This window comes from Vigna umbellata, chromosome 1, assembly GCF_029865625.1.
Source record: "Vigna umbellata cultivar VRB3 chromosome 1, Vumbellata_1.0, whole genome shotgun sequence".
NCBI classification, from domain to species: domain Eukaryota; kingdom Viridiplantae; phylum Streptophyta; class Magnoliopsida; order Fabales; family Fabaceae; genus Vigna; species Vigna umbellata.
The window spans coordinates 29,961,785-29,975,395 of NC_142165.1; the positions used below are offsets into that span (position 1 = coordinate 29,961,785).

Here is a 13,611-nt window from a genome sequence, read left to right on the forward strand (position 1 = left end):
CCACAACAGTCCACCACTTCCGCTTCCGCTTGAATGAAATTCTTCTCAATCTTCTTCTCCCTTATTGTTATTTTTGTTTGTTGAAAGTGTGGTGGTGTAGTGTGGGGTTATTGTGGTGTGTTTGGTTGGAGATAACAAAGTTTCGTTTCATAGTAGTGCAAGAAGGTGCTCCATTACTATTGATTAGAGGAAGCTTGGTGCAAGAAGGTACAATGGTGGGAGATATGTGCAAAGTTTGAATATATAAGAACACCGTAACATATGTGAATATGTGTTGTATTCTTAAACGGATGTCAACATCCGTAGACAGATATTGATATCCGTTAAAGGACAAAGCACCACCACCGCACCACCACCGCAACACCACCGCAACACCACCGCAACACCACCGCAACACCAACACAACCAAAGAGACCAAAATGAAGAAGAAAAAAGTAATGAATTCCACACGGATATAGAGAATGCAGGGGAATAAACGGATATGGAGATGGAGAGAAAGAAAGAGAGTGAGAGTGGGGGATGGGGATGGGGCTGGGTGGCTGTGAGGAAAAATAAGAGGTAGTGAATTAGGGTTCTCATATGAAAATAAAAAGATAAATGGTTAAACTAAAAAAGGTAATTTTATAATTAAAAAAATTTTGAAGAGCTGTAGGTAGCAGTTAGGGTGGTGGAGGAAACTTATCTCTCTCAAATTTATCTCTCAAATAACAAATAACACAGCCCAAAAGTGCATCCCAAAAATGTACGAAACTTATCGAGTGTTACTCCCTCCACCGCCACATTTTCTCCCTCCACCTCCCCAATTCTATTACATATTTTTTGAATTACAAAACTAACATTTTATAATTACACAAATAACCTTTTTATTTTTTTAATCCTAATTATTTACTTTAACCCTAAAATCTATCTTTCTATCCCTTCTCACCCACCTCCCAACCCTTCAGATTCTCACCTAAACTCCATCAGATTTGTTTCTCATCTTCCATTTTTCCTCACAGTGTGGTGGTGCTTCAAGGTGCTGGTTCAGAGGCGTGAGAGGTTCAGAGACGTAAAAGTGCGTAACAAAACCCTAAAATATAAATCGTATAATCTTTAAACGGATGTGAGCATCTGTCAACGGATGTCAACATCCGTTTAAGGGAAAACGGATGTCAACATCCGTCGACGGATATCGACATCCGTTTCAGATCCAAACGGATACCCGACATCCGTTTTTGGCCTGGTTATCTTCTTCCTTTCTCCCAACACACGCACACAGCAAAAAAACGCATAGCACAACACAACACAGATATATATATGCATTGCATTTAAAAAAAAATTAAAAATATTAGCACTAACCTTGTGAGGAAAAATGGAAGATGAGAAACAAATCTGATGGAGTTTAGGTGAGAATCTGAGGGGTTGGGAGGTGGGTGAGAAGGGGTAGAAAGATAGATTTTAGGGTTAAAGTAAATAATTAGAATTAAAAAATAAAAAAGTTATTTGTGTAATTATAAAAGGTTAGTTTTGTAATTTAAAAAATATGTAATAGAATTGGGGAGGTGGAGGGAGAAAATGTGGTGGTGGAGTGAGTAACACCCAAACTTATCAGATTGGAGCAGCCCAGCCCAAAGACAAGAAAAAACCTAAAACCAGTAGATACTTGAAATCACATGAAAAAATCTCACCTATGTTTTGTTTAACTACTTACATATTATAATTTAAAGAACTTTTGAATTATAATAACCTATCTAAAAGTTCTATAACACCAAGAATTTACAGATTAATTCAACTTTGTTAAACATCAAAGCTGATCTTACAAAATGAAATATATTTGAACTATAATAGACCCTCCGTCCAACTTTTCTTAGCAGTCTTTTAAGAAAAACACATTCCATAACATACATCCGAGCTTTTAAAACTAAGTAAAGAGCTTATTAGTTAACTCGCAAAATAATTATAGAACGTACTGCATCTACGTTTTCTTTAAATACAAGTTTGAGTATTTAGTCTTGTTCAATCAACCAAAAAGTAACTATGTTTTATAACTAAGCTAATTCTTTTAATCTCTTCAAATAGCATTAATTCTTAATTAAGAATTAGATTTTTAAGCACATTATAGAGCTTGTTTGATTGGTAGTACAAGTTCTAAAAGTATAATCAATATTAGGATTTTTCTTTTTTTAAAGTCACGTTCCAATCACATTCAAGATTTAAAATAAAATATTGAGACAGTATCGCCCTATTTGCTTTTGGGCAAAGAAACATAAGCAGTATATTGTTTGTTACTGAATATCTCAAATGTTTTTGATTTACAGAAGAAATAGAAAAATATGACAGTAATCTTTATGTGTAGAAACAATTAAATGATTTGGGACTTGGTGAGAATGAGAGCAGCCTAACCTACAAATATATTATTATTTACGGTTACGGTTCAGGGCATCCCAACCTTTGTATAACTTGACTTTATACAAGCATGATACACCACAATTTCTATCCTGCTCCCTGTACAGAGTCAGTCTCCCTAAAACTAACGCTAGTCCTACCACTTGTATCTAACTTCCTATTCCTATGCTCTATTGTCAGGATCAAAAAGGGCAAACACCTCCACCATTCCTTTAACTATCTACCAAGCCTGTTCCTGTACAAAACACCATCTATCTCCACCTTTGAACTTGGGGGAGGTGGTTGGAACCCAGTTGAATGCAGCAAAACTGAATCATGTGGGTCAAATATCACAAGAGGGAAAATATCTAGAGTGGGGAGAAGACGACAATGAAGGGGAAATCTTTGAGTCTGAATTTCTAAACGTGCCGCCTGAGCCGCGTCCCAAATCACCAAAAATATAATCAGCAAAGTCATCCGTACTGGTTGAATCACTCGTGCTATCTGTACTGCAAGAACCTTCGTCAGAATTGCTGCTTATAAGGGATGAATTATCACTTGATGAATCTTCTTCCAAAATCCTTCTCTGGCGGAGAAACTTTGAATAGATAGCATCAAAGGAAGGTGAACCATCTACAGAAGTCAAATTAACTCCAGCACCGGAAACAGTAGATAGTCGTCCCTTCACTACGGCAGTTTTTCCATTGAGTTTCCATTTTAAATCTGAAGATACTATACTGTTCCTGATTAATCTAGGGGCCCTAGGTGAGCACCTACCAGAAAGTTCAGAGAGTCAGGGAAGCATGAAATATGATATAATTAAAAGAAATCTAAGACGGTGACCAATAAGATATCAACCAAAAAATAAATCCATAATCAGAAGGGTTACCTTGCATAGAAAAGCATGTATGCTCCTTTTGCCAAGACGCTTTCCAATTCAACAGATGTCACCTACAAGACAAGTATGATTTGATGATTAAATGAGTTCTAAGCTACATCAGTGGAAAATAGATCAAAAATAGACTCTGTATCTTAATCCACAAACACAATGCAAGTACAAGATTAGTTTTCAATATAAGCAATACAATTGTATTTTTGACACAAATTTGTTTTCAATATAAATAATAGAATCACAGATAATGAGTTGTTTTTAAACAGATCATATAAATACACTAAGATTATGTACTTCAAACTTTATTCAAATATTGCTTATAACAAACTACAGATGGCAATTTCAGCTTATGATAACCAATGGGTAAGGGAAAGCATAAATCCACAATATATATAAGAACCATACAAGTATGCTCTCAGAAATTCAAATAAATGGAAACTTGACATACCACGCTATCATCGACCTTGAACCACCTGCTTTGAAAATTCTTCACATAGCATACATAGTGACCCGAAAAAGTAGTATTCATAGTATCCAGGTGAACAACTACCCCATATAGCCTGTATATAGCCAAATCACTAGTCCCACTTATAAAAGGTGCCAAGTCAAGTATTTCAGGAAACTGGATAGGTTTATTGAGCTTCCCAAATTTTCCTGACTGCAAAACAGCAAATATAATCTTCATACAAGACAGGTGGCAAAACCTTAACTTAAATTTAACACAAAAATACCTTAAATCTCTTTAATGCAATTGTAAGAACATTAGGTGCCTCCAAAACTGTCATCCTCTTCTTGGCCTTCTCGTAAGACTTACACCTGTTTAACATAGAAAAGGAAACTATTTTAGTTACAAAAGCTTAGAAAGGAAAAGATATAAAACTCAAACAATAATGTACTACAAACAGTGTGACAAAGATGACCTCACTTAACACATGAAGTTTTAAAAAAAAACAACAGAACAAACAGCGTGACAATTTTTGGCCAACAGAACACTAGAGGGAAAAGAAGATAAACAAGAAAGCAATGCTCTTTTGGGCAATGAATCCTGAACATGGTGGTGACCATAAAATAAAACAAGATTTTCATTTCATTAGACAGGTAGACTGAAAAAAGCAGAGTTGTTTCATTCTGTGAGCGTATGCAGTCATGTGAGGTTTGAGTACATTACCAAACCTCGAGGAGCTCGGCCTGGAGGAAGAGCACGGCCTTGATGGAGAGCTCAACCTTGAAGGAAAGCTCGGCCTTTATGAAGAGCTCGGCCTTGATGGAGAGCTCAGCCTTCATGGAGAGCTCGGCCTGGATATCTCAGCCTCAAGAGCTCGGCTAGAGGAGCTCAACCTGGATAGCTAGGCTTGGAGGAATTTGGCCTAGGTGAGCTTAGCCTAGGTGAGCTCAACCTAGGGGATCTTGGCTTGGAGGAGCTCAGCCTTGGGGAGCTCGACCTAGGAGAGCTCGGCTTGGAGGAACTCGGCCTGAAGAGCTCGGTTAGAAGGGAGCCCAGCCTAGAAAGCTCGGCCTAGAGAAACTCAGCCTAGGAGAGCTCGATAGGTGGAGCTCGGCCTGGATTGGTGAGCTCAGCATGGAAGAGCTCGACCGGGAGAGCTTGGCATGGAAAAGCTCAGTCTAGAGAGCTCGGCCTAGAGGAACGAGTCCAAACGGACATATGATACAGTTACTTTAATAATAACAATTACAACAATACAACCTAATTTTTATAATATCTCATTAGATAATAATTTCACTACTTTATTATTTTTATATACAAAATGAAAACAATTATTAAAAAATAAAAGAAAAACTGTGAGTAAGTACGGGTCATTCAATTACTTAATCAAATAAATGACAAAATGAAAACACAGGCAATTGGTTGAATTTCTAATTTAATTGTTTAGCATTATTCAAATTTCCCAACAAAGACCAGGCATACCCTTCTAAAGCTCATAAAGTTTAGCATAACACATACCACGTAATGAAAATGTTGAAGCCCTTAATAGAGATACTACATTTCTCAAAAACTAATACGAGGTTATACAAATCAATTTCACTTATTCTCATAAAAAAATTATGTTCTCTTTCATATTTCATTAGCTTCCATGTAATTTATAAAAGGTAGTACAAAGTCAGGAACTCATCCAAAAGAGTTAAAATATTGAGAAAAGTATGAGTTTAATTTTCAGGTGTTACCCTCCTCTTATAACTAGTAAACAAGGGATGTCTTCAAACCTCTATTGTAGCTCCCTGCTCAGGGTTACAGATTCTAAGTATGAAATATTATCTCCTTCAATTTAATATATAAATTGCAAGATCCAATTCAAAGTCATGCTCACACATTTACTGGAGAGATATTTAGAAGTTTGTTCTTAAAACCCCAGATTAATATTAATGCAAACCAACCCTAAAATCCCTCAATATCTAAACTCTTTCGCAGATAATGTTCATAGTTTTCACACAATGAGTAGTTACAAAAAACCCTCAATATGTTGCTATTATCAGTAAAAAAAAAAATTCAAATTACACTACCTCTAATTTTCTTGAATGGATAATACACTATGAGTGCTTACAACACACCTTATACAACAATTGCCTTGCTATTATCAGTACAAACAAAAAACAAAAACTTCAAGTTCCACTACCTCTATTTTTCTCGAATGGAAATATTAAGCTAAAAGAGAGGCAAATATCACCTAACTTCAAAACGGTATGCACTAACATACTCTTCGAGCTTGTTTAGTTATATAATATTGTAAGCATTCCACTACCTCTATTTTTCTTGAATGAAAATAATAAACTAAAAGAGGCAAATATCATCTAACTTCAATATGGTATCCACCACCAACATATTCTTTGGGCCTGTTGAGTTATATAATATTGAAAGCAACAGCAAGCAATGATAATATTTGAAACCAACCTGACACAGTTGTACTTGTTTTCCCCATCCAGAGTCTCAGCAGTTGTAAACTGTCGAAGGGCATCCTCCAGGGTTGCTATCTCCCCATCTATCTCAACAGTCAGATCCATCATCCTTTCTTGACGCTCAGATTTCCCTCCACACTTCATGCATTTTACCTGCCAATAGATTGTCAGCTTTACATCATTGCGCATCTTACTTCCATCAGCAAATGATGGCAAGAATAATAGCTCTAAGTATTTAAAAAACAACCCAACACTGTATTATACCCATAATTGGGGAAGTTATAAAAACAACTACAGATAATCGCAATTTTTTCAGATAGAAAAAAGATTTACCTTTGATTGAAGATATCCTCCAAAAGTTAGGCCCATTAAATTGGTTTCCTCTTTTAATGAGTCTGATGTTTTATCCCCAGAATCCATAAGGCAAACAGATTGCATTGTCTCAACAGCAAGCCTTTTAAATGTTACGCGACTTATTAAATTGAAGTGAAATGTATTACAAGAATTATAAAATATCAAATTACACTGATTCAATATAATACCTTAGAAACTCATGCGCATCTTCTTCTCTTCCATTACCAAGTTGACTCCCAATATTCTGTAGTTGAGAGAGTAAGCCCACAGGTGAGATGGGAGATTTTGTGTCTTTTGACTTCAAAATCAAACTTTCAAACTCACAGGTGAAACACCACTTTTTATTTGCACCTGGAATTAAATTAAATATTAACCCCAGGAACATTAACACAGTATTCAAGTGCATGATGATTCCAATATGAAACTAAGATTGCATACATACATGATTTAGAATGAAGTCCTTGAAGTAAATAAGCAGTCAGGGGTGGTGTAAAAGCCAAGCACTGGAGTACAGCATTAGCATAACAGCTGCAAAATGACAGTACATTTAGGAAAAAGAAGTAAATCCACTTCTACAGGTGGTAAGTGGTCGATTCTATAAGAAATTCTATAAGAAAATACAAGAAACTAACAATTTAGATCAATCAATTACCAACATGGAAAGGAACAGCATAACGCACCCACACTATTAAATTATTTAATAAAAATATCATAAATAGTGCACACAAATAATTTCAAATTACCTGTTTCCACAGTTTACAAGACCAAATGGTTGCAACAGCACTCTGTTCAAGTTAAAAAGTTTGACAAACAAATCATATGGAAAATGACCCTGCAACAAATTAGAGGAGAATGTCAGATACTAGCTCCTATTGGCACAGAAGAAAGTAAAAAGACTTCTTCAGTAGTAACCTTGTCACTATATTTTCCAGTGATATTACTCCCAAATGCTAATGGGAAAGGTTTAGATGATTTTGATCCTCTAAACTGATCAGAAGCTTTCAGGACAGATGTTTCTAGGTCATTCTTAGACTTTGGAGAGCCAACAACCCTAGATGAAGTACCAGTTCCAGACTGGATGCCTTTATTCCCACATTTTGTATCAGCGAATGCACATGATTGACGTCTACTTTCAGCTAACTCCAAGGTGCTACTAGGGTTGATAACATGATTTGATACCCTAGAACCAAGTGTTTGAAAATTATGGACGCTCACAGCATCGGCACAACCTGAAGAATCAACTACATTTTTCTCTGAAGATGATGATCCTGGCATATTGTTCTCAACTGACTTTGGAGAAGAATCACCCTGGGATGGAAGATGGTCACTATTAGAGTCATCTTTTAACCTTGTTGAATCAAGTGTTTCATTCCAGAATCCAGAAGACACTGTGGAAGGCTCAATTGTTGATTTTTTCCGCATACGCAAACCAGAACTGCCATCTGATGATGTGAGCTTACTCTCTTCTTTTCCCGAACCAGGTGTAACTTGATATAATTTATGCATTTCTGGATAATCATCTACTGAATCGACCAAACTAACAAACTTAGGTGATAATGGAATGGATTCATCATTGTTGCTATGACTTGAAGTGGTATCAGAAGTGTCATGGGCGTGATTCAAAAACATATGTCCCTCAGATCTCTCGTGTTCATTTGAGATGACACTCTCACAGACAGAAGAATCATCAGATGATTCACTGGCACCAGTGGACGCTGAGAATCCAGAAAATGAATTACTGGATAATTCAGAATTAGAGCCTGTAACATTTCCCTCTTGAAGAGAGTCATCTCTTGCACTATCATCATTTGCTCGTGAAATATTAGAACGGCTCTTTTCAGACAACAAGGGATTCTCAAATGCTGTTGCATACTTTGTGCTTTCAGTCTGAGAACTCTGTTCATGGATTCTGCGAGCATCAGGATCTGCCACGTTCTTTCCAAGATCACTAACCAAGTCATCAGTCTCGCAAGTTGCGATGGCAGGATGGCATTCTTCTTTGTGACCTTGACGCCAATGAACAATTTGGCACTTTCCAGAACTAAAACACATGAAAAATAAAAGTCAGCAATATTGACCAAATAATTTTCTTTAAAAGTAAGAAGACAGAAATATGCAGAGGAGAAACAACGAATCAGAAAACTTTGTAACGTTGATTGGACTCTGTCATGTCAGTTAAATCACTCAAAAAACTGTGCAAGAACACAAAAATCCAAGAACCTAAAGAAGGTCTTTAAAACGTGAATGTATAACTTCCGGCTATAAAATTTCATTCCCTAAACTTTCAGAAAAACATTTAATATAACACATGTTTGGTTCAGATTTACTACAGACTTGCAATTTTCCTATTAATTCTAAAAGCTACAAAGAGTAGCTGCTCCTTTATATGACGATGAGACATGCAATATGTATATTTCAGATTGGACACCAAACACGCAATTTAGTTTCCACAAGGAAAGAGTGTTCAAGTTCGGTTTTATGTTCATACCCAAACTTACACGATTCTTTATTTTCACAGACAACAAACCTTCATTTTGTAGAAAGCTACAAACAATTGATCTCGTGATCGTTTAACATGTTCAAGGACGAAGCAACAGAATTTGCATGTCTTTCCTTTGCGGCTTACAAGCAAACTAAGCATATCATAGGCCACACGCCCAACACGGAACCCACTCCACAAAAACAACCCTAAAGGACCACGAAATCAATAGCGAACCCCGTGCAAGTAACGAATTACGGCAAAAAAAAAATAATTCAAAAAATAATTATCCATATTCAACACAAAGCACAGCAGTCACAGTATTTAAAAGCAGAAAGAGACACGAGTTCGGTTTTTTTCTTCTATTTCCAATTTGCAGAATATGAGCACCTAAATTTGGATCTATCCCCTCATAATCCTAACGGCTAATTAGCTACATATACACCTACAGAAAGAGAAAAATTATGCAACTCAGCACAGCAAAAATGGCCAGCAAAGAGAAAAATTAAAAAATAAATAAGTATAATTAACCGTATAGAAGAAATTAAAATCGAGAGCGTACCAGTAGTGAACCGCTTTGCACCTAGCGCAACGTGTAGTGGTGGGAGAGAAACACACGGCGCATACTTTGTTCTTCGGGAGCGAAACGACACCGTACCGGTAATACGAAGCCTCGGTCTCGGCCCTAACGGTCTCCTCCTCGGCGAGAACAAGCAGCCGCTTGATCTCCTCCGCCCTGGACTCCGCGCGCCGCAACCTGCGACGGAGCACGAAGCTGATCGCCGGCAAGAAGAGGCAGACCACCACGACGAGGACCAGGCTCCGAAACCCTAGATCGATAGTGACACGCATTTATCCAGCGAATGCGAGGGAACGCGCGCGGGGGCGCATGGACGGTGTGAGAGCGAGCGATCGCGGTAGGGATCTCTCTCTGGCTGGGCGGTGAGGGCGACGCGGGTGAGGTTAGCGGGAAAAAACGAGTATGGGAGTGGGAGAGGAGGCATAAGTAGCTGGAAGCAGCAGAGTGAAGGTCGGTGACGTGTCACGCGTGAGTGTGTGGAATTGGAATTTTAACGGAAGAGGAAGAAGACGATGAAAGTGCTTTGCAAATTTCGATTTGGGGAAGGGAGAAGAAACAAAGGGGATTGTTTCTGCTGTAGAAGAAGAATGAAGGAAATGGAATTTTACCTTATTTGGAATTAGGAGGAAGAGAGATAAACGAGGCTGGTAAATAAAATAATATATAATTAATATTTAATTGTTGCCGTTGAGATAGGTTGTTACGGAATTTAAGAAATTGATGGTCGAGGAAAGGAATTTAGCAACACTGAATTGACTGAATTTTATATTCCCTCGTCAAAATATTCCTACACTCCTTATAATAAATTCTTAACAAAATTTAGAGTTTGATGTAAAAACAAATTCTTTAATTTGTCTTTAATTATAAGTTTTTTTAACCATTTTTACAGTCCACTTTCAACAAATTTATTAGACTAAAACTAATTAAGCAATTTAATGTATGAAAATCTCCTTTTAGTTTGAAATTTCATTTGGCTTTGTTTTAACATACTAAAATGACTTTTATTTGGTTAAAACTATATTCTTTGTAAAGTTATAATTCTTTTTTTTTCTTAAATGTGGAACAATTCAAATTTAATTAACAAGAATACTTGTAATTTTGAAAAACATTTGAATAAAAGTTTTATATTATTGAAAACATCTTTGTAGAGTTATTCATCTAAAATCATTATATTAAGATTGATAATCTTACATTAAAGTCGTCATTCTTTCTTTTATTCTTAATTTAATTTGGATTCAATTTTTTCACAAATGATGTTGTATATCTTATAAGATATAAGATTTTAGATTGTATTGTGTGCTTTCTTGTTTTTCTTAAGGGCTTGTAAAACTTGAAATTTTTTGTGGATTAACATAATTAGATAATTAAAAAACTGATTTATCTCTTTTTGTGAAGATAAATTAATATATTTTTTTATATTTTTTTTCTTGTCCTTATCTAATACTGTTATTAATTGCATCGATTTTACATTATATGGTAGCATGGTTAATTATAGTTGCAATATTAAGTAAAAGAACATTTTAAATTTTAAAGAAAATAAAAAATATCAAATAAAAAAAAATTCAAGAGAGTTATTACATTATACATTCGTTTAACCATTTAAGTCTGCATTCAATCTTTATTTAGAAAGGAAGAGTTCTTCATGAAATTTCAAATGAGTTTCTCATTAATTCTGTATTGTCAAACATTTAATAAATATAGAATTTATTATATAACTATTCATATTTTATAAATAACTATAAAACTCCTGATATTTCAAAAGTCTATATTTTAATTAAGTTTATATTAAAAATTTCAAATTTAAATAAGTGTATATTATATATTAAAAAAATATAAGTGTAAAGAAATCATATAAATAGTAAACATAATTTCTAATGAATGAGTTGGTAGTCTGTATTAAGATAATAAAACATTATCAAATCTTTCTAAAAGTTGTTGATTGAAAATTTATAGATAATTAAAATAATTAAGAAATTTTTTATGATTAAAAAATATACTACAATTATATATATATATATATATATATATATATATATATATTACAATATACCGTACCTTTAATATGACTTAGCATATTTTCTTTATTCCCACTTACAATCATCATTCTTACAGAAAATGTAGCAATAAACACAAATAAATATAAAAAGATTTTGCAAATCTTCTAAAATATGGATATTCCAGATTTCCAAATAAATTCTTCTTAAAGCATAACTACATTTATATATTAAAAAAAATTAAGAATATGACAAAAATAACAATATAATATAATTTCAGACCATAATATTTTATGTGATCACGTTAAGATAAAAAAATATAACTAATCTTACGTATCAATACAATCATATTTTATTATCTCCATCATTTAATTATTATTTTATATTATTACAAATGAAATATTTAAGTTTTTATTATATATAAATATTGTTTATAAATGTCTTAAATAATTATAATAATTGATTAACTTGAAATAAGATTTATTATAATTTTTTTATTTCTTAAACTATTCAACTGTATTTCTTCCTAAAAGTAATATTTTTTTTAATTTTCTTTTCTTTTAAAAACATTTTATCATAATAACACTTCTATTTTCTAAAAAATAATAATACTATAATATTTTCTATTGAAATTATTATGCATTATAAAAAATAATTTAATTCCAATTCAACTATATAATTTTAAAAAATAATCATAAACTCAAACTAAAATATTAAAAATTAAAATATAAATAAATTAAATTCAGATTTATTAAAAGAACGCACTTGTTTATATTCAAATAATCACACCTCGTGAGTATATTCCTAATTTTAATTTGCGAGGTTATTTTAGTTATCCTACCGTATGCATATAATATAGTTCTTAGCAGTAAACAAAAGAAATTATATTTATCAAATATTCATTAAAATCTATGCGAGTATTACTTAATATTTTATGTTATCATGTAACAAACTCTTATACGAAAAGTATAAAATTTCAGCATCAATTATTCAAAATAAACTTTAATGTAACCCACCTAACAATAGGAAGAAAAATCAAAATAGTTGGTCTGGTATGAAATTGGTGAGTGGGTGTGATATGAAATACGTTTTTCTATTCACTCTTCAAAAGTCCAAATCTCGTGGAGAAAACCATTTATTGACAATAACAATCACTATCACACGAGCTATTGACTTTCTAATTAATTTCTTTTAAATATATTCTTTAAAGAGAATGGATGTATTACTTTTCATATCATAATATTATTTTTTTGCCATACAAATTAGAATATGTTATTTTAAATATTATTTAAGAAAATCCGAGTTATAATGAGATTCTTATGTTTAAGTTAGATTTTATAAAATAAAAAATGCATCGCAAGTTTCTTATATAAAAGATCTTAAATTTAAGACTGTATTTTTACTATTAAACAAAATAATATCAATAAAATATAATAATACTAATACTATTATATTTTAGATGATCTTATAATTAATTATTTTTAGATTTTTCCAAATTTTGTCAAATAATGATTGTATATATGTATATTCAATATTTTGTTACTATCTATTTTTCTATTGTAATGTTTAAATATATATTTAAAATTATGTGTAGTTACTTCATATTTGTTTATGTTAAGTATTCTTTCAATTTTTGGAAATGGAAGAATTATATCTTATTTGGAACAATATTTTTAATTTCTTTCTCGCATATCTTTCAATCTTGTTCTTGAATTTTTATGATTAGACAAATCTTAGCATTGTTTTCATCCACTAGAGTTATTATTAGAATCAATATTTTCAAATAAGTGATTTATTTCTTTGACTTTTCTTGGATTTAATCCATTTGTAGTTTGAGATGATGAGATAATCAGACTTTGGTGTATCTAAATGTCTCTAACATTTGTAACATATTCCTTTTTTCCTTTTATTTTCTTTCATCAAATCTTGTGTACTTAGTCTTTGTTCTTGATAAGATACCTGCATTTTCTTTTTAGGATTCTCTTACTTTTCATAGATTATGTAGGATTTTTATGTTGTGCTCAATTTTGCAATA

General features: G+C 33.1%; 1 protein-coding gene across 1 annotated transcript; it reads right to left on the reverse strand.

The window, feature by feature from the left end:
- Positions 1 to 2,241: 2,241 nt before the first annotated feature.
- Positions 2,242 to 10,207, reverse strand: LOC124841606 (ubiquitin carboxyl-terminal hydrolase 16-like). The gene is made up of 11 exons (XM_047317906.2): positions 9,565 to 10,207; positions 7,436 to 8,564; positions 7,267 to 7,355; positions 6,966 to 7,051; positions 6,712 to 6,874; positions 6,503 to 6,623; positions 6,165 to 6,322; positions 3,988 to 4,072; positions 3,705 to 3,914; positions 3,254 to 3,315; positions 2,242 to 3,137 (listed from the first exon to the last, which is right to left on the reverse strand). Exons 1-11 carry the CDS (start codon positions 9,852 to 9,854, stop codon positions 2,708 to 2,710), a joined length of 2,823 nt encoding a protein of 940 aa, XP_047173862.1. The 5' UTR covers positions 9,855 to 10,207; the 3' UTR covers positions 2,242 to 2,707.
- Between the last annotated feature and the right edge of the window lie 3,404 nt (positions 10,208 to 13,611).

What these genes read in the sequence shown, in the direction of transcription:
- LOC124841606 (XM_047317906.2), bottom strand. Translation starts at nt 9,854, where the DNA reads ATGCGTGTCACTATCGATCTAGGGTTTCGGAGCCTGGTCCTCGTCGTG. An exon ending in CTTGTAAACTGTGGAAACAG is followed by an intron (nt 7,052 to 7,266) that starts GTAATTTGAAAT and finishes GTCATTTTGCAG; the next exon opens with CTGTTATGCTAATGCTGTAC. An exon ending in TACATGCTTTTCTATGCAAG is followed by an intron (nt 3,138 to 3,253) that starts GTAACCCTTCTG and finishes ACTTTCTGGTAG; the next exon opens with GTGCTCACCTAGGGCCCCTA.